This window comes from Podarcis raffonei, chromosome 11 (genome assembly GCF_027172205.1).
Source record: "Podarcis raffonei isolate rPodRaf1 chromosome 11, rPodRaf1.pri, whole genome shotgun sequence".
NCBI classification, from domain to species: domain Eukaryota; kingdom Metazoa; phylum Chordata; class Lepidosauria; order Squamata; family Lacertidae; genus Podarcis; species Podarcis raffonei.
In genome coordinates this window covers 10879783-10899500 of record NC_070612.1, presented here as the reverse complement: position 1 = coordinate 10899500, position 19718 = coordinate 10879783, and the positions used below count along the sequence as shown (strand labels likewise).

Below are 19718 nucleotides of genomic sequence, written 5' to 3'. Positions count from 1 at the left end.
GTATGGGGAGCAGTGGCAGAGGAAGCCGCTTGGGCATCTGGGTGGCGCGCCCGGGGCAGGGCGCACTGCCCATAGGGGCAGCGCACTCCACAGGGCCTCCGGAGTCTGCCTGCCTCCTCCCACTCAGCCACCCTACTGCTGGGGGGCAGGCAGCAGGTGGACTATTTGGGCAGAGCAGAGACTGCACACGCCCAAGCCACTGCATCTTTCCTAAGAGAGACGCCCCTGATGGGGAGAATTTGTTTCCCCACACTTCCCAATGCACTTTCCATATCACAAGAAGTCTGGGTTGTTCTCTTTCTGCTTTGAAGTGAGCAGCTTACCACCCAAGTGCTGCCAAACCCACTTGAATTGTGCAACTTGAATTTGCTGATAATGTGATTTGACTCTCATGGCTGTCCGGGAGCAGCAGCCTAAGTTAACAGAGGAAGGGACTGCAGCATCACCCCATCTCACTCCACCGGCACCCCCAGCTTAATCATGTGTTTCTAATAAATTAAGACGGATGCAAATGAGAGACAATGTGTTTTGCACAACTGGAACACAACGAGTCTTGGGGTGAAGACTGAGAGACATTCCAAATGGTGGTTTCGGCACTCATTTGCTGCATTTGGGGGGCGTTTGTTTTCATGGCAAGAACGTTAGCCACTTCCACCACACTTGGTGGAAGTTCCGACTTCAGATCCTCCCAGGAAACCCTAATTGAGAACTGAGCATACTCAGCAGCCAAATAACATCGAGTGTCAATTTGGAAAGAAAATGAGTGGGCATACAATGGAGCAGCCTGGATCAGGGCATGACTGGCTGTGACCCTGGACAGGAACCATTACTACTAGTGAGGGAGGACACATTGCAAAATTTGGTTGCAGGTCTCACTTCTTGTTGTTGTTGTTGTTGTTAAACCTTTTAATTCTTGCACTTTTACAGACTGGCTGACCGTCTTAGGAAGACGAGAGCAGCCATTGTCTTACAGAAACAATATCGGATGTTGAGGATCCGCCGGGCATACCAAGCAATCCACAGGGCTGCTGTCACAATCCAAGCCTTCACCCGAGGAATGTTTGTCAGAAAGACCTATCGAAAGGTAGGCTTCTTCTTTTCGAAAATACGTTTCCCTCTCAGTACACAGAAAACTTCCAACTTGACCTATCAGCGTTCTGCCTGGCACTTGTCTTTGCACTTTGTATTTGGTTGGAGACAGTCGTGGCCTTCTGAAAACAGCCGCAACACCTTTCTCCCACCCACAAACGCAGCTTCTAATTTTGTGTTATAGTTGTACATAGCAGCAGATTAGAAGCTTGATGGTCCAGTTCATTCTCAGGTCAAGGAATTTATGAAAGCTCAGCTTGGAGCCACCGCCTTGTGCTTAGGGTTTGGGGAGATGCATGTTGGTGTTGTTACTAGCCATAGGTACCCATGGCACTTGGCCTTCCCCCTAATTTAGACTGAACCACACTGGAAGCCTGCAGAGATCTCCTGCAGCAGAAGACTGTTGGTTTGGAAGGCATGAACAGTGCTATCGAACCACCAACACCACTTTTTTAAAAATGAGAACTGTCCTAAACTCTTTTGTCTCCAGCCCTGCATGCAGCTTTGCCGCTGATCACTCACTGACTTGATTGTCATTTAACACTTCCAGATGATTGCTATTCTTGAGTGGGATTCAGTAGCATGCTGACAAATTCAGGTTGCACAATTATGGTTGGTTGGGAGGTCTTCTGCAGCAGACACGCTTCCCAAGAAGACGGGACTGATTTGCAGGAAGGAAATTGATGGGGGAAATGCACAGGAAGATTTGGGATAACACTTGCTTTGACACAGGGTCATCTAACCTCCCCACAAACAAATTGGAATGAATGTTCATTAACCAGCCAACATCATCTAATCTCCCTGCAAAGAAACCAGGACGAATGCTGTATAAACAGGTCATTTGGAAGTGAACTTTGTCTGTGGGCAGGATTGTAGTGTTGACTTTATTGAAGACCAGTGTTATCTACTTGTGATTTGATCTGAGTTGCCTGTATTTATGAGGCATTCAGCACCTTGCTAAGCTGATTTTTTCCATCAGGGGAAGGATTTCCACTTGCAAGATGGAATGACCCCTCCCCACTCCTTCCCCAAACGCTGTTCTAAGGTTCTTCCAACCACCCCAGAGCCAGTTTTGGGGCTGTGGAGGAGCATGAAGGAAGCCCCTTTGCACAAACAGAAATCCTTGCTCTGAGCTTCCAGTAACAGGACTCCTTAGGTGAATACACCTTTTGAGTCCCAAATTAGTTGTGGTCTTAACAATTTGACCAAAGCTACACTGTGTCTCTTATCTCGGCTTCCCATCCGTAAAATATTGGCAGTGACATTCAGTTCACAAAACAGTGTGGAAACACAGCAAATAGTTTGGAGCAGACTGCGCAAGGGAAATTACACAGGGAGCTGCCTTATTGCCAGGTCAAACTTTTTGCCCATCTACTCCAGTATTGTCTACTCTGGCAGGCAGCACCTCTCCTGATCCTTCCCATCACCTGCTGCCTGATTCTTCTAACAGCAGGGCAAGGATAATTTCAGACTTGAACTCCTATCCTTGGGTCACTCTTCCTAGAAGAACAAAAGGAGTTTGTTCTTTTTCTTTCTGACATGGAAGCTTGTCCATTTTCAGAGTCCAAAAGCACTAGCTGCTCTTATTTCACGGCTCAAGCTGCCCAGGCAGAAGCAATTCTTCTGCAGCCTCTCCGAGACTACTAGTTTAATGAAGCTGTTCTCACAGAGAGGTGCCCCGTGGCAAAGTGGAAATCTGGAAATGTCATGTGTATCAGCCACTCAGTGGAGAATTTACCTGACAGAACAGGTATTGGAATTACACTTGAAAACGCATCTGCTTGGTGAAGTCACTTTTACAGCTGGTCCTAACGATCTCTCTCCTTGTGGTGGCCAGTGCTTCTTCCACAGGGGCAGCTCCCTGCTTGTGGCAAAGGGGATCCTTAGGTTCATTCACGGAGAACAGGAGCTGTGACCTTAAGTCTGCCTTCCCCTTCAATTTGGCAGACAATTCAGAAGCCCCTTTTTCTGGGTCCCACAAAAGAAAAAAAGCAGCTGCTCTGCGATCACCCAGTCACTCACCTGGGTAGAGTAATTTCCAAATCTACTTTTTAAACCTGTCTTTGGAGTCACAGAATGCCTTCTTTTTTAAATGTGCATGCACCATTCAAAATCTGCCTCAAGTTGCATGAACTTTGTGCTTTTTGCATTCATAAACCCAGCACAAATGTCAAGTGGGAAGCAGTATCACGTGCATTTGATTTTTACAGAATTGCTTTGCTGGATCAGACCTGGATTCATCTAGTCTGCTTCTGTTTGCCTCTATATCTGGTCGTTCCATTTAGCTATCATAGCAAGTAGCTGTTTCTCCGTTATTTTTTCTCTCGCCTTTTTTCTCCTCTCAAGGCATCCAAGTTAGTTGTCATCACTCCGTCTTGTGAGAGTGCCATAATATTATATGGTCTTATATTATGCACTTGGGTGCATGGATGGCAACATTAAGAAGCAGTTTTGATCTCTCTAGAAAATAGTATGAAGCATTGAGAAGGAGGAAGAATCTTTGGATGTGGTGCTGTTCCCATTGGCACTGTGGAACATGCCACACAGTGTGACAAACAAGAAAGTGTGTCTAACTGCTGTTACTAACAAATGTGGAATTTGGCCATTAATGTGTTCTGAACAGCACCAGTGTTAGAACACTATAGGTGGAAAACATCTGTCGCCCCATGACCTGCATGTGAACCGTCTGGGCAGGGTGGAGCATGAAGATGGCCAGTGTTGGATGGCAGAGTCCTGAACTAGATGGCCATTTGGTCTGATCCAGGAAGGTATTTTTCATGTTTGCTGTGTTAGCTATGATATGATTGATGAAGTGCTGCAGAAATGAGTCCTTGGTTAACCTGAGGTTCCTGTGGTATGAAAGTTATACATCAACTGTATGATGCAACGACTAACCTTGGCAACATTCTTCATACTGGTAGAGAGAAACCGCAACAGCTATAACAACAGCTACGGCTACACCGATGGGGCCATACTATATTGCCATCATGGGCTCTTCTCCCCTGCCCTCCCCACTTCTCCTGAGGGTCACTTCATCCCTGTGTTTTGCAGATGCTCATGGAGCACAAAGCTACCATCATCCAGAAGCATGCCCGAGCCTGGCTAACTCGGAAGCATTTTGTCAGGTTCAGAAGTGCGGCTGTAGTTCTCCAATGCTACTTCAGGCGCATGAAGGCCAAGCAAGAGCTGAAGGCCCTGAAGATAGAGGCGAGGTCAGCAGAGCACTTGAAGAGGCTCAATATTGGCATGGAGAACAAGGTGGTTCAGCTGCAGAGGAAGATAGATGAACAGGTAAACCCTCCATGAGTCCTGCTGTGTAGTGTATATTTGGACCTCTCAGCTGCTCTGGATATAGGTGCATGGGTGGGGAACCTGTAGCCCTCCAGTTATTGTTGGGCTGCAATTCCCACCCTTCCTGACCATTAGCCATGCTGTCTGGAGCTGATGAGAGCTCTAGAGCCAGCGTGGTGTAGTGGTTAAGCGTGGTGTAGTCTCGTAATCTGGGGAACCGGGTTCGCGTCTCCGCTCCTCCACATGCAGCTGCTGGGTGACCTTGGGCCAGTCACACTTCTTTGAAGTCTCTCAGCCCCACTCACCTCACAGAGTGTTTGTTGTGGGGGAGGAAGGGAAAGGAGAATGTTAGCCGCTTTGAGACTCCTTAAAGGGAGTGAAAGGCGGGATATCAAATCCAAACTCTTCTTCTTCTAGTCCAGCAACATCTGGCAAGCTACAAGTTGTCCACCGTTGTTGTTGATACTGTCTTTCCATGCCCACAGAATATTCTGCAGCTGCATCACCAGAGATAGCAAAGAGCTTTAATCCACCTTAAGCGTTCATTTACCAATATATGTATATGTGTGTAGCTAGTTGGATACAATGAAGTTTGGGGTACTCCTTTTACTCTTGCCCCTACTGACAGCCTGACCCCAATAATCACGTGCTTGCCTTTGTTCAGGCTCAATATTTTCAGGAACTTGTTTGTTTGTTTGTTTGTTTGTTTGTTTGTTTGTTGCATTTGTATCGAACCTTTTCTCCAAGGTACTCAAGGTGGCATATACGGTTCTCCCCCTCCTCAGTTAATCCCCACAAAGACCCTGTGGGGTAGGAAGGGGTGAGGGCCAGTGACAGACCCAAGGTCACCCATTGCTGAGTGGGGAGTTGAGTCCTGGTCTTCCAGATCCTAATGCTAACCACGACGCCACGCTGGCTCTTCAGCTGGGCTGCTGCTCAGAAATATCAGGCAAATAATAATAGCACGCATCTCTGTAATAGCACGCATAATTCGCAGCACCGTTGCTTTCTCTCGCGTTTGTGTGTATCTCTTGCTTTATTCAGGACACTTGTCCACTGTGGCAAATTCACTTTGGAAATGGAAAGCTACAGACATTTGTTCCATCCCTGTGGTTGGTTCTTATTAGTAGAATCCATCATACTAAGACATGCCTTCTTGTGTCAGACAAGTAGAAGAAGTCAGCCTCCAAGGAAGCAGTTCTGTAAGAAGAGGGGGGCTGAAAATCAGGGCTGGGGGAGGGAAGCTTGGTCAGTTGAATCAAGATCTTCTTAGCTTTTTGTCAGTCCAGTAGGTAACATGACTTGGAATGGGTTAAATGGTATACCCACCCAATCAAGAAGTCAGGCGGGGTTTGGGGTGGGGTTAGGGAATTCATGGGTCTTGCAGGTTAGCCAGGAAGTCAAAACCTCACCCTGAAGGGCCCTAGTTATTGTCCTGTCTGGCTCTGCATCTCACATCACCACAGGGACAACCATTTCTGAGCAGAGCTCTTGGATTGAGCAACTTCCTGAAGGTCAAAAGATGGCAAACAGAAATTGACAACTTGCTGATCTTCAATGTGTGCAGTTTTTTGTTGTGTTTTTTAAAAGAGCCTTGCTTAACCTTGGCTCAGACTGAATTAAGGAAGACAATTGTTGAGTCCTGAAGAGAAATCCCTCTTGTGTACAGATTGGCTGTGATGTCAAAAGGGAGCTGCTACAGAGCCAAGCTTTCCTGCTAAAGCCTCCATTGTGCTGCTCCCCCATCGCTTATCGCTATTGACTGCCAGAAAAGCCATGCTAAGACAACAATAAAGGAGATAGGGATCTTTAGCCTGTGATGCATTTTCTGATTGGGGAAGGCAAGAGAGGCACTGAGTTCTCATTTGGATGAGAGGTGCCGATATTGGAGGGTTTTTTCTCTCTAGACAAGCATACAGATTTAGAAGGGGCCTCAGCAGTCTGATCTGTTGGCCTTGCTCACGACATTTGTAGCTAAATAAGTTACTGATTGACATCTGTCAAATTTTTAAAAGCATACATTTATTCTGACAGAAGAACATAAGAGGCGGCAGCTGGATCATGGTAATGGCCCATCTAGTCCATCATTCTGACATTGGCCAACCAGATAGCCATGGGAAGCCCACAAGCTCATAACTCACCTCTCCTTATAGAACAAGCTTGTTCCTAAAAGTGAACAACAAATGTCGGGAATTGTCAAAAACAACTGGGGGGGGTACCAGGTTGGTGAAGGCTGGCATAAGCTTCTGTGAACAAGAGCAGACTTCCATCAAATGCCTTGAATATGATCCTCAGTTTTTAGGTTGGAGTAAAGGATGTGGGTAGCGCTGTGGGTTAAACCACAGAGCCTAGGACTTGCTGATCAGAAGGTCGGCAGTTTGAATCCCCGTGACGGGGTGAGCTCCCGTTGCTCAGTCCCTTCTCCTGCCAACCTAGCAGTTCGAAAGCATGTCAAAGTGCAAGTAGATAAATAGGTACCACTCCGGCGGGAAGGTAAACGGCGTTTCCGTGCGCTGCTCTGGTTCGCCAGAAGTGGCTTAGTCATGCTGGCCACATGACCCGGAAGCTGTACGCCGGCTCCCTTGGCCAATAAAGCGAGATGAGCGCCGCAACCCCAGAGTCGGCCACAATGGTCAGGGGTCCCTTTGCCTTTACCTAAAGGAGGAATAAAGTTGGGAGTCGGATGGCACTGGACTTAGTTTTGGTGCTTGTTATTCTTGAGGGTGTCCCCTCCTCCCGCCCGCACCCTTAATGGAGACTCGTGATGATTGAATCTCAAAACCTCTCATCAGCGTTGATGTAATCGTCTCTAAATTGTTTGCTGCTCATCATTTTTGCTGAATTGGCAGAAACGTTGTTGACTCAGCACATTCTGCATACGGTTTTTTCTTACGCTCGTCTACTGAAATGGTGAAGGGTGTGAAAGAGATGTTAGCCTTCCCCCTTACGACACATCTTTCACAGTTTAATTATATCTGCCTTCATGGATGTTTGTGATTGTGTTTCACCAGCTTTTCGTCCTCAAGCTTGCTCAGATCCCTGTGACAAAAGGGGTGAACATGTCAACAGATTAGATCAAAGTTTTGTGGGCATTGCTGAACCACAGGCATCAGTGCTCTCCTGCTGCCCGTTAATGTGTTCCTGCTTATAAAAGGAAGAAACAAAGTTGATCCGAGATTATTTTTTCCACACAAATCAGTGCTGCTGGCTGTTAATTAGTCCTCAGCGTGGATTTCCTAGGAATATCAGGCCAGCCTTGCTGCCTGTTTGGACTTGATGCTCTAAGTGCCCTGGGCTCACACAGTCTTCTTCAGAACATTTTAAGAACGTAAATGTTGATGTAGCCATCGGCTCTTCAGCAAAAGAATTACTGCTTCTGCCTCTTCAGCCAGCTCTTTATCTCCCGCTACTGCCACCCTGAGCCTCCAAGCGATTCACTTAGGCTTCTCAAATATAGTCTTAAAAGATACTTAACGACTCTCCCAAACCACCTTTTACTCTAATTTCATTTCAGGGCCTGCCTGATAGTTACAGCTCTTGTTCATTTTGATGGCAGCCCTGTTATAAGGTATCTTCCTAAGTACTCCCTTCTCAGCATTTCAAATCAGAAATGGGGGGGATCTGCCAGTACTGGTGTAACCACTTTCCTACCTGATCCCACAGACTCCCTTTGCCACTCTGCTAGTCTTGAACAAAGGAAATTCAAAGGGAGACTGCAGCATGACATAGAATCATAGAATCATAGAGTTGGAAGAGACCACAAGGGCTATCGAGTCCAACCCCCTGCCAAGCAGGAAACACCATCAGAGCACTCCTGACATATGGTTGTCAAGCCTCTGCTTAAAGACCTCTAAAGAAGGAGACTCCACCACACTCCTTGGCAGCAAATTCCACTGTCGAACAGCTCTTACTGTCAGGAAGTTCTTCCTAATGTTTAGGTGGAATCTTCTTTCCTGCAGTTTGGATCCATTCCTCCGTGTCCGCTTCTCTGGAGCAGCAGAAAACAACCTTTCTCCCTCCTCTATGTGACATCCTTTTATATATTTGAACATGGCTATCATATCACCCCTTAACCTCCTCTTCTCCAGGCTAAACATGCCCAGCTCCCTTAGCCGTTCCTCATAATCATCATCATTTTATTATTTATACCCCAGCCACTCTGGGCGCCTTCCAGCACATATGAAAACATAACAGAGCGTCAAACATTTAAAAAAAACAAAACTTCCCTATACAGGGCTGCCTTCAGATGTCTTCTAAAAGTTGTATAGTTCTTTATCTCCTTGACATCTGATGGGAGGGCATTCCACAGAGAGGGCGCCACAGCCGAAAAGCTGCTCTCTCTGCCTGGTTCTCTGTAGCTTCACTTCTCACAGTGAGGGAACCACCAGAAGGCCCTTGGAGCTGGACCTCAGTGTCTGGGCAGAACGATGAGGTTGGAGATAATCAGGTACACATTGCTGAACTTCCTGATGAATTGCATCATCTGTTGCTTTAATTGGAATAATGAATCTTTCATCACATACCATGTGTTAATTGTCTTATCAATTTCAATATGCTTGTGTTGCGTGGCAAGCTCCCAAACCCTCCTGAGATGTTAAGGAATAATGACACACAAGGCCAGTATTTTAGGTTAATGGGCTAAAAAAGACCTCAACTTTGTTGGTTACAGAATGTGAATGGTATTGGCTTAGGCACTGGAAACTAACCGAGTATATCTGACTCCTGCCTGTCTGCAGGAAGTCTCGGAAGGGTTAACCACCAGTGGGGGTAGCCCTGCTGATGCACATCAGCTAGGAACTCCCCCAGGGTCATGCCATGGCCCTAGCCCCCCCCCCATCTGGGGCTTCGGACAGAGACCACACCCCTTGGATTCCTTTAACGGAATACCCTTGAATTAGGAGGAGTAGGTGATGGATACTACCTCCCCTCCCCTCCAACTGACTAAAGAGCCTAACCTTAGGGAGGGAGGGAGAACTGCGCAATCAGGAAGCAAAAGGGGATGACTCCTCGACCTCGGGCAATTTAAATAGCTCAAGCCACGCCCCTGGACCAACCGCATTGGTGGGTCCAAGGGATGATGCAGCCAAGGACTCCAATGGCACTGGGGCTGTCCTGCGCCATGCACGTGGGTCAGGCTTGTGTGCAGGCTGCAACATCATCTCCCCGGAAACAGGACATGGCTTTACCATCAACAGCGCTTTGTGAGTGGTCACTGTTAAGCTTTAGCCCTACCTAGAGACAGGAGAATTTTGACTCCGTTCACTTTTATAAAGGCCAATCTATCTAATTCACACTTTCCAATGTAATATATAAACTGAAACACATCAAACCTTTGAAATTTGCACTCCACCGAATTTTGCAATGCAGTTCAACTTCATGCTGCACCCAAACCCATCCACAGGCTCTGTCTTGCTCCAGAGTGAGTTCTTGGTTTACCTCTTATGGTTTGTCTGAGAGAGAAAAACTGTGAGTCCAGCTTCAGCTATAGCACTAAGCAAAACCATGCCTTAGCCGCAGAAAGACTAGGGGAAGACTGCTGCAGCTGTGATCTTCACTTCACATCTTCACTTCAATCCGTGTCTGCATTTGCACATTTGTGTCAATCCATAGTTTGGCTTAGCTGCACATGTGAACTTGTCCAGTGTAAAGGGAGAGTCTTGCATCTCTTAGAGGTTCATAGAGTTGGAGGCAACTTGCAGGCCAGTGGAGGTGTGTTTAATGGGCACACATTCAAGAGCTGCACAAAGCAGCTGTACTGTGCTTCAATACATTGGCCCATTTTATACATTCCACCTTTTCTGCTCCCTCTTTTCTGTGTCAGCTCCCTGACTATCACAAACATAACGTTTCACTTGTATGCCTGGTACATAATCTGTGGTTTTTCACATTGCAGCAAAAACCTTCTGAATGCGGGCTGCGTTGTGCTTCTTGGAGTTGTTATGTGCACAGGTGATGGGATCTGCGCCATCTCTCTTCCATACTTTGCCTCTCACAGCCCATCTCCCAAATTCGCTTTCTTTTCTCCTAGTTTGGGCTCTAAGAGCAGGTCTTGAGCTGGGTTGAAGTGCCATGGGGTGCCACCTACGTGGAATTAGGTTTGAGGGCCACAGGTTGCTCACCCCTAGTTTAAAGAAGTGGGTCTGTAATTTTTTTTTATTTGTACCCTGACCATCTGACTGGGCTGACCAGCAACTATGGCTGCTATCGTAAACACACTCAGGAGTAGAGGTCTTCTGTTTATTCCCACTGATGACTGTGGCATATTCAAGACTGGCCAATTTATTATGACACATTTGTGGGCTAGAGTCCATTCATCTGATGAAGTGGACTTTAAGTCCTCAAAGGCTTTACAGTCAAACCTCGGTTCCCAAACGCCTGTGTTTTGGAACGTTTTGACTCCCGAGCGTCAAAAACCCAGAAGTAAGTGTTCCAGTTTTCAAATGTTTTTTGGAAGCCAAATGTCCGATGCGGCTTCCACTTGAGTGCAGCCAATCAGAAGCCGGGCCTTGGTTGTCGAACATTTCGGAAGCCGAATGGATTACATTCAACAACCGAGGTTTGACTGTACAAGACTGTCACTGCAACAGACCAACAAACGCTACCACTCTGAATATTATTGCTTATAGTAGCATTTCTCCGCCCTGTGATCCTTAAAAGAGAGTTGTATCACACTGAAAAGATATCAACAAGTAATATAAACCCAATATTTTTAAATTGTAGTATTCGGACCTTTGTGGGGGGACGGGACAGTACCTCTGTCAAGTGCTGAGCTGTGTTCATATATTCCTTCTCACCTACCCCCAAATTGCAGAACAAAGAATACAAGCTCCTGACTGAACAGTTCTCCGCAGCCGCCACTTCTCATTCCACCGAGATAGAGAAGCTGAAGAAGGAGCTGCAACGATATCAGCGGAAGAAGGGAGACGCCAACCAGCTTGCAAGCTTGCAAGAAGAGATCGACTCTCTCCGGTTGGCCCTGGAGAAGGCTCACGGGGAAAGAAAGATAGTAGAAGACACCTATACAAAGGAGAAAGATGTGCTCCGAAAGGTAATGCTCCCCAGGATTTGCCAGACTTTCCGTATCGCAGTGTCAAAACCTTGGACACACTTTCTGAAAGCTTGCTGGTTGGTTTTGCATTTCTCGCTATTACAGTTTCTGCATCCATCTGCAAGGTCGACTGACATTTCTCGAGGCAGATTTGCACTGCCAAATTCTTCCTTGCAGTTGCATACATGACTACCTAGGAAAAGGTTACTGTGAAACCAGACTGTCCACTCAGGGAGAAGGCAGACACCTCCATAATCTTAGCTCACCTTTGGGGTGGGGTATGAGATGGCTGCTGGTTCTGTATTTACAGCTCGTATGTCTTTGAAAATGCCTTTCTGTGCATTTTGGTGTTTGTACATGAAGAGTCAAGGGGCCCAGTCAGCCGGCAGTTCTTCCCTGAACCTAAGATATTTTGATGTGATAATATTGAGTGTTTCCACACCAGGACTTCATTTATTGCAAACTGGTGTTGCAAATGGGTTGCTGTTTATCTGTGGGTTGCTTCCTGCTAGGTAGTGTTCAGAGTAGCTCTATTGAAATTAATGGACCTGGTTAATATTGGACACAAACCTATGCAACAAAAAAGGCTACATACGTGGTTCTTTCTCTTGATACAACTCCTGCTGTTCATAAGAAACTACATTTTGTGCTCAGGACCACATCCTGTGGGCTTGTTTGTTTGTTTTTGTCTTGCTGTGGTATTACACTCTGCAAACAGCCCTGGGCTTATGTAGCTACTTGCTTCTCTGGGCTGAATAGATTTGTGAAACCCAGAAGCTTGTGCAGTGCAGTTGTCCTAGGTGGGCACTGGGCATCGCCATACCATGCTGGTCTTCCATTATTGTGTGAGAGACCAGAGGCTGTAATGGGATCTGGCAAACTTCCTAATTTCTCAGCCTCTAGGCTTTCCCAGTTGCCATTCTAGATGTGGCCTGGCTTTTTCTGTGCACACAGCAGAATGAAGTGATCAAAAGGGGAGAACCACTTCAGATTGCAGTTTGGGGAAATACATAAAAAACAACAACCATGCTTCTTGTAAAACTCTTTGCAAGTAGAAAAGTAGCATGCCAGAAAGACAACTAGACTATATAAACTCTCTCTCAAAAGGGGAGCTGGCTTTGCTTTGCTTGGGGAAGCTTTCGAAAGCAGGAAGCCCCACCTACAACTTTTAAGTGCTCTAATCCACTCTACAAGTTTAGTGCTCTTATCAACATATTCTATTGCTTATTATAAGTAGATCAGGTCTACCTCTCACGTTTTCCGGTGGATAGGTTTGCTCCAAAAGAGGTGCTTCCTTGTGGGCCAGGGTGACATAGTTCTTCTCTGTCCTTCTAGGTTAGGCAGCAACACACACAATATTTGAAGGGGAAAATACATATAATAGTTTTTTCTGATGCCACAGGCATATGCCACAGGCATATGCCCCAGGTAGCTGCATTATTGCCAGTCGCCCTGTTCACTGTAGAAGATGATCCACTGCAGAAAACTTTGGCTGTTTTTCTAGGTGACTGTTTCGTTTGCAGCAATGCACACGAAACAACAGACCTAACAGCTGTGTTCAGAACTAATGCTCCAAAGATACTTTGGAGAGATCATTTCATAAATGAGCCGTTCTAATTTTGTTGCTTTAGGGCTTTTTGGCTCCCCCTCGCCCCCCAGTTTTCATGCACATTGAATAACGCCTTACAAAAGCCATTTGAACTTTTCTTGTAATAAACTGCTTGCTTCCCACTGGCCCCTGTTATCCATTTAGGGTTTGGCTTTTTAAATGTCATGTGCACTTATTGATAAAATACCTCTGCAGTTTCCTGCCTGCCAAGAAAACTGGGGAATGGTTATATGAACGTAGATAAGAATTAGGCTGCTGTATGGATGAATGAGGCTTAGCAGGCATGTATTGTTGGCCTTGCTAGGATGGCAAAAAAAAAAAATCTTTATTATTCTGATGTATAAAGCCTTCTTTCTCCAGCAGCTCAGAGTCCACGTACACGCTCTGTGTAGCAATTTTCCAAATTATAGCTGTTCTGTTCTGAGTTGCAATTGTGTAGACTGAGAGGAACACCACAGTGAAATTTGGGGTGCCAGCCTGCAGCCTTGTCCATGTGCAGCCCAACCAAGCCAATATTTCATGCGCTAAAAGCAATTCAGCAAAGTAAGACTGCTGTGGCTAAATAGAACGACCTTGTGTGCGACATGTCAGTGTCCCCTGTTTTGCCAGTATTGGCTCTGGGATATGAGAAGCATTCAAGTTACACTGAGCCTTTCCCTCTCTGTTTTACTTCTCTTTTTTTTTTACCCTCAGACAATATGATCCGAGGTGTTTTTATTAATGTTATGTGAAAGACTAATTGCACTGTGGCAAAGAGTAAACAGTAAAGGGGGGGACAAGACATCAGGAACATCCACTGGAGTCTACCAATGGCATGAATTCATTGCATCCCTCAGAATCACTGAGGAGGTATCTCAGATTCACGTCAAGTTTAGTTTGGGGTGGGTTCTTCGCTTAGACATTCTCTTTCTTTAACACGAGGTTAAAAAACTCTCCTCAGAGTCTTCACCATGACCTACAGAGCCGTCTCGAGGTTTTTTCATGTCTGAGGCATAAGGTCCAAGTTTGCCTTAGACAGCAAACACTGTTTATACTAAACATTAAGACGTGGGTGGCACTGTGGGTTAAACCAGAGAGCCTAGGGCTTGCCAATCAGAAAGTCGGCAGTTCAAATCCCCATGATGGGGTGAGCTCCCGTTGCTCGGTCCCTGATACTGCCCACCTAGCAGTTTTAAAGCACGTCAAAGTGCAAGTACATAAATAGGTACCACTCCAGTGGGAAGGTAAACAGCGTTTTCATGCGCTGCTCTGATTCGCCAGAAGCGGCTTAGTCATGCTGGCCTCATGACCCAGAAGCTGTAGGCTGGCTCCCTTGGCCAATAAAGTGAGATGAGCGTCGCAACCCCAGAGTCGGTCACGACTAGACCTAATGGTCAGGGGTCCCTTTACCCTTTACCTTAAGAATGTAAGAATAGTCCGCTGGATCAGGCCAGTGGCCAATCTAGACCAGCATCCTGTTCTCACAGTGGCCAACCAGATGCCGATGGAAAACTTGCTAAAAGAAACTGAGCTGAACATTATTCTCCCTGCTTGTGACTTCCATCAACTGCTCTTCCCACCCACAGCAGAAGCAGAACACAGTCATCGTGTCTTGTGGGGAGAATTGCTCTTGTGCTCATGTTTTGCTTCCTGTTTTTCTACTGACATGTGGCTGGCCACTGTGAGAACACGATGCTGGACTATCTTCCTTAATAGTAACGCAAAAATGTCCTTTTTGTGATTTTGCCAATGACTTGGGGGGGTGGACTTTCAAAAAGCTCAACAACTTTTGTGTCTGGATTTTCACTTTTTGAAATATGGCAACCCCAACTGATCTGGCCCAGCAGGCTGTTCTTATGTCTACTAGCCATTGATTTATACCAAAGTTTGTGCATTCTTTTTAAAAAATGGTCCTTAGAGTAGGCTTTTTAAAAAGCAATGCTTTCACTGTTGTGTATCATTATTCTAGCGATCGAAGGAGGACAAAAAACCGGTTTGGCTATAAAAGCCAGCCAGGTGAAACTCTGTCGCTCCACGGAGTTAACTGACCTTGAGTTGCCTTACATTGTGGGACAGTAATATTGCTCTCCTGCTTTCTCCTCAGCGGATATCGGACTTGGAAGAGGAGAATGCGCTGCTGAAGCAGGAAAAAGAGGAGCTGAACAACAAAATTCTGTGTCAGTCGGAAGGTGAGGAGGAGCAGGACCTATGGTTTTATTTAACGCTGGAGATAAACCGGGCTGGCGGTTTTGCTTTTGTTTGTTCCTTGTGTTATGAGCCCTTTCTCCCTTAGTGCTAGTTGTGATTGATAAGCAGAAATGTACTAATCTTCTGGGATGCGGGTGGCGCTGTGGGTTAAACCACAGAGCCTAGGACTTGCCGATCAGAAGGTTGGTGGTTCGAATCCCCGCGACGGGGTGAGCTCCCGTTGCTCGGTCCCTGCTCCTGCCAACCTAGCAGTTCGAAAGCACGTCAAAGTGCAAGTAGATAAATAGGTACCGCTCCGGCGGGAAGGTAAATGGCATTTACTTGCGCTGCTCTGGTTCACCAGAAGCGGCTTAGTCATGCTGGCCACATGACCCAGATGCTGTACGCCGGCTCCCTCGGCCAATAAAGGGAGATGAGCGCCGCAACCCCTGAGGCGGTAACGACTGGACCTAATCGTCAGGGGTCCCTTTACCTTTACCTTACTAATCTTCTAACAGTTCCTCTTCGCCTCCCTCCCAAAGACATTGTTGGAATAGTTTTCAGGGAGGTGAGATAGCAGGAGGAAGCTGATTTAATTAAGCGTGGAATAAAAAAAAGGTCTCCACACATGCGCACAAATTCCCCAATCTTCAGTTACACATTTTTGGATCTAATCAGAGGAACTGTAAAGGGAAATTACTCGACAGTGTCAGCAAACAAGTGGTGTTCAGACAGCAGTATTTGCACTGCAACAAAGGGCCTCTTTAACATAACAAGGCACCGTGAATGGATCATTTTAAAAACTGACTTAGACACTGGCAAGCTGAGAGAGAAAACAGGCTGGGAAAACCATAATGCGCGTGAGGAATGCAAGCGCTCAGTAAATACCTTTGTTATCTAATGGGTTGTACAAGCTTATCGTTTTGACAGAGGGCTTTCTTTCATTTTTAGGGCTGTCACCCTAAAGAAACGTTGCTTGATGGATCAGATGAGTTCTATCTGATCCATCGGTTAGGAACAAACATAGGAAACTGCCTCGGTGCACCTTGAGGCTTTTCCACACTTCCTAGGCTCAGATCCGAGCAGTTTTCTGTTTGTCCTGCCACTTTCCTTAGGAAAACCCACTGTTTACTCCTGAATTGGAGTCAGTCATAAATCATACACCACTTGGTTTTTTTAAATAAAATAATAAAAAACCCTCCAAGGGGTTTACAAAAGATAAAACAGTAAAGTCAAGAAAAAAGTAACAACCCTACTTTAAAACATACAAAAGGGGAAAACATTAGATTAAGATTGCCTCAACTTTCTAAGCATCCGAAACAGGCGCCGAAAAGAGTACAGTAAAGGCACCTGTTTGATCTCAAGAGGCAGGGAGTTCCAAAGTGCAGGGGCTGCCACACTGAATGACCGGATTCCTACAAATGCAGAACAGGTATTGCATGGAACCTGTAGTAGTGCTGTTTGTGCCAATCGAAGTGGTTGAGTGGGCACATTTGAGGTAAGACTATCTCATAGGTATACTGGTCCCAAGTTGCTAAGGGCTTTAAATATTAATAGTAACACCTATTTACTAGGAAATAGTACTAGGAAAGATTGAGGGCACAAGGAGAAGGGGACGACAGAGGACGAGATGGTTGGACAGTGTTCCCGAAGCTACCAGCATGCCTGGCGTGCTCTGGTCCATGGGGTCATGAAGAGTCGGACACGACTAACCGACTAAACAACAACAACAAAGTAACACCTTGAACATGACCCAGTAGCAAATGGGCAACCAGATCTCTGAGTGCAGTGGTTATATGCTGACAAGGTCTCACTCCTGTCAGCAGTCATGCTGCAGCATTCTGTTCTAACTGTTCAGCTTCTGGATCAAGCATGGTCTGGATTTGGATTTGATATCCCGCTTTATCACTACCCTAAGGAGTCTCATAGTGGCTAACATTCTCCTTTCCCTTCCTCCCCCACAACAAACAATCTGTGAGGTGAGTGAGGCTGAGAGACTTCAGAGAAGTGTGACTAGCCCAAGGTCACCCAGCAGCTGCATGTGGAGGAGCGGGGAAGCGAACCCGGTTCACCAGATTACGAGTCCACTGCTCTTAACCACTACACCACACTGGCTCACCAGCATGAGGGAATCTTCTTTATGCTTCTTATTTATTTCAGAAGCCAGCAGCATATACCAGTATGTGTAAGACTGTAAGGCCAGTCCTCGCCAACCTAGTTACCTCCAGATGTTTGGGAGAGCCAGGATCGGTTCTATTTTTTCTGGAAAAAGAGGTGCCGGAGCTCACCACTTCAGTAAAAATTCAATAGTTAAACATGTCAAATTTGTCTTCTTTTTGTTCTGTAAGATGAGTTTGCACAAAACGCTGTCAAGGAAAATCTGCTGACGAAGAAGGAGCTGGAAGAGGAGAGAGTTCGCTATCAGAATCTTGTGCAGGAGTATTCGAGGCTGGAGCAGAGATATGACAACTTAAGGGATGAAATGGCTATCATAAAGGTAATGGGATGCTGTGATAGGAGCAGATAGTATTCCATCAACTGCGATAGGTTCGCTGGCTATATTTTGGGAAGCGCTTCCAACCACAGCAAATACCTGTGTGTTCTCGTTAGAGCTGACAGAAATAATTAGTGATAAGCAATATCCCATGAACATAATAGATTTATGTGGGATATGAGAACTAGTGTAACTCCCGTAGCTCTACTGAGTTAGGCCCATCTGCATTGTGCATTTAGAGCAGTACCATACCACTTTAAACCAACATGGCTTTTGAAAAGAATCCTAGGAATAATAGTTTAAGTCTGCCGAGACTTGTTAGAAGACTGTTATTCCCCACACAGAGCTACAATTCCCAGAGTCCCCTCGGAAGAAGGCTGGACTGTTAAACCACTCTTGGAATTACAGCTCTGTGAAGCAATTAAGAGTCTCCTAATGACTCTCAGCTTCCTTAACAAGCTACAGTTCCCAGAATTCTTTGGGGGCGAGTCATGACCCTAAAGGAAAAAAGGATGGGGGGAGAGGAGGTAAAAAGCAAACTCCAGCACCTGTTTTTAAAATTAAGGTTCTGAAAATAGCTAGCTGGTATGGAGAAAGTTGGGACGCAGTGGCGCTGTGGGTTAAACCACAGAGCCTAGGACTTGCCATTCGAAAGGTTGGCGGTTCGAATCCCCGCGACGGGGTGAGCTCCCATTGCTCGGTCCCTGCTCCTGCCAACCTAGCAGTTCGAAAGCACGTCGACATTGCAGAGGCTTTTGTCCTTTTAAGCTGCTTAGCAGTGCATCCATATGGGAAGCGTCCTTCATTTCCGACCTGTACTCTGGAAACAGAGGGTTTCCCCCTGAATGTGAACTTTTTATTTCCCTAATCCTGTGGCGAATGACACCCTTCCACAGGACATGAGCTGAAGGGGCACCTAATGTTACTTTATTTGGGGGGGGGAACGCTGAGTGGGGACGTGGGTGGCGCTGTGGGTTAAACCACAGAGTCTAGGACTTGCCAATCGGAAGGTCGCGGTTCGAATCCCTGCGACAGGGTGAGCTCCCATTGCTCGGTCCCTGCTCCTGCCAACCTAGCAGTTCGAAAGCACGTCAAAGTGCAAGTAGATAAAAAGGTACTGCTCTGGCGGGAAGGTAAACGGCGTTTCCGTGCGCTGCTCTGGTTCGCCAGAAGCGGCTTAGTCCTGCTGGCCACATGACCCGGAAGCTGTACGCCGGCTCCCTCGGCCAATAAAGCGAGATGAGCACCGCAACCCCAGAGTCAGTCACGACTGGACCTAATGGTCAGGGGTCCCTTTACCTTTATGGAGAAAGTTAATGTACCCTTGATGGTGTGGTGGCTGCCAGGTGATTCTTGAGAAGGAGCTGGAGAAAGCTAGTCACTGTGAAGCCTGTGAAACAGACCTCCTTCCCTTCTCTCCCTCTGTTCTGCAATCTGATAGAACAGCTGCCTGCAGGTGGTGTTTGGGTAACTTTAATACTGTCATCTCTTTCCATAGCAGACCCCAGGACACAGAAGAAATCCATCGAACCAAAGCAGCCTGGAATCAGACTCCAATTACCCATCAATTTCTACATCTGAGGTTGGGGATACTGAGGATGCAATCCAGCAGGTGGAGGTATGAAAGTTCAATTCAAACATGGTTTGGGGGCAGGGTTTTTTAGCGGGTCCCTGCATGGTCACTGGAGTGCCATGACTATGAGGCAGATTGAGTAGAGATGTGGTTTTGAAATGTGACTATTAAGTTTTCTTGCGCTGCTGGAAAGCCAACACTAATTATGTAGGGAGCAGCAGATGTCAAAACCTCAGCCTCACATTGAGAAAGTCGCACTGTTTATATCTTTAATTAGGCAATTAAAGAGGATTAATTTTTAAACGCACGCTTTTAGTTAACAGTTCGGGCTGTACATGGAGAGCATTAAGTAACGATAATTAAAAAGAAAGCTAGTGGTTAATAATGCATTTATATAACATATTTTCCTTTCAAAAGGCCTCTGAGCGCCTTTCCAAGCCTCCTGAGG

The 19718-nt window shown here is 46.3% G+C and overlaps 1 protein-coding gene across 5 annotated transcripts in view; it reads left to right on the top strand.

Annotated features, from left to right (window-relative positions):
- MYO5B (myosin VB) overlaps nucleotides 1-19718 on the top strand; it is a 291515-nt gene that overhangs the window by 222318 nt on the left and 49479 nt on the right. For 3 of the 5 annotated variants that reach the window (XM_053408481.1, XM_053408480.1, XM_053408478.1), the window contains exons 20-25: nucleotides 928-1084; nucleotides 4141-4380; nucleotides 11192-11428; nucleotides 15121-15205; nucleotides 17552-17700; nucleotides 19196-19315. In XM_053408481.1, the coding sequence (XP_053264456.1) occupies nucleotides 928-1084; nucleotides 4141-4380; nucleotides 11192-11428; nucleotides 15121-15205; nucleotides 17552-17700; nucleotides 19196-19315 (988 nt within the window). The remainder of the gene's footprint in view (nucleotides 1-927; nucleotides 1085-4140; nucleotides 4381-11191; nucleotides 11429-15120; nucleotides 15206-17551; nucleotides 17701-19195; nucleotides 19316-19718) is intronic. The other 2 variants (XM_053408479.1, XM_053408482.1) reach the window with 2 other exon arrangements.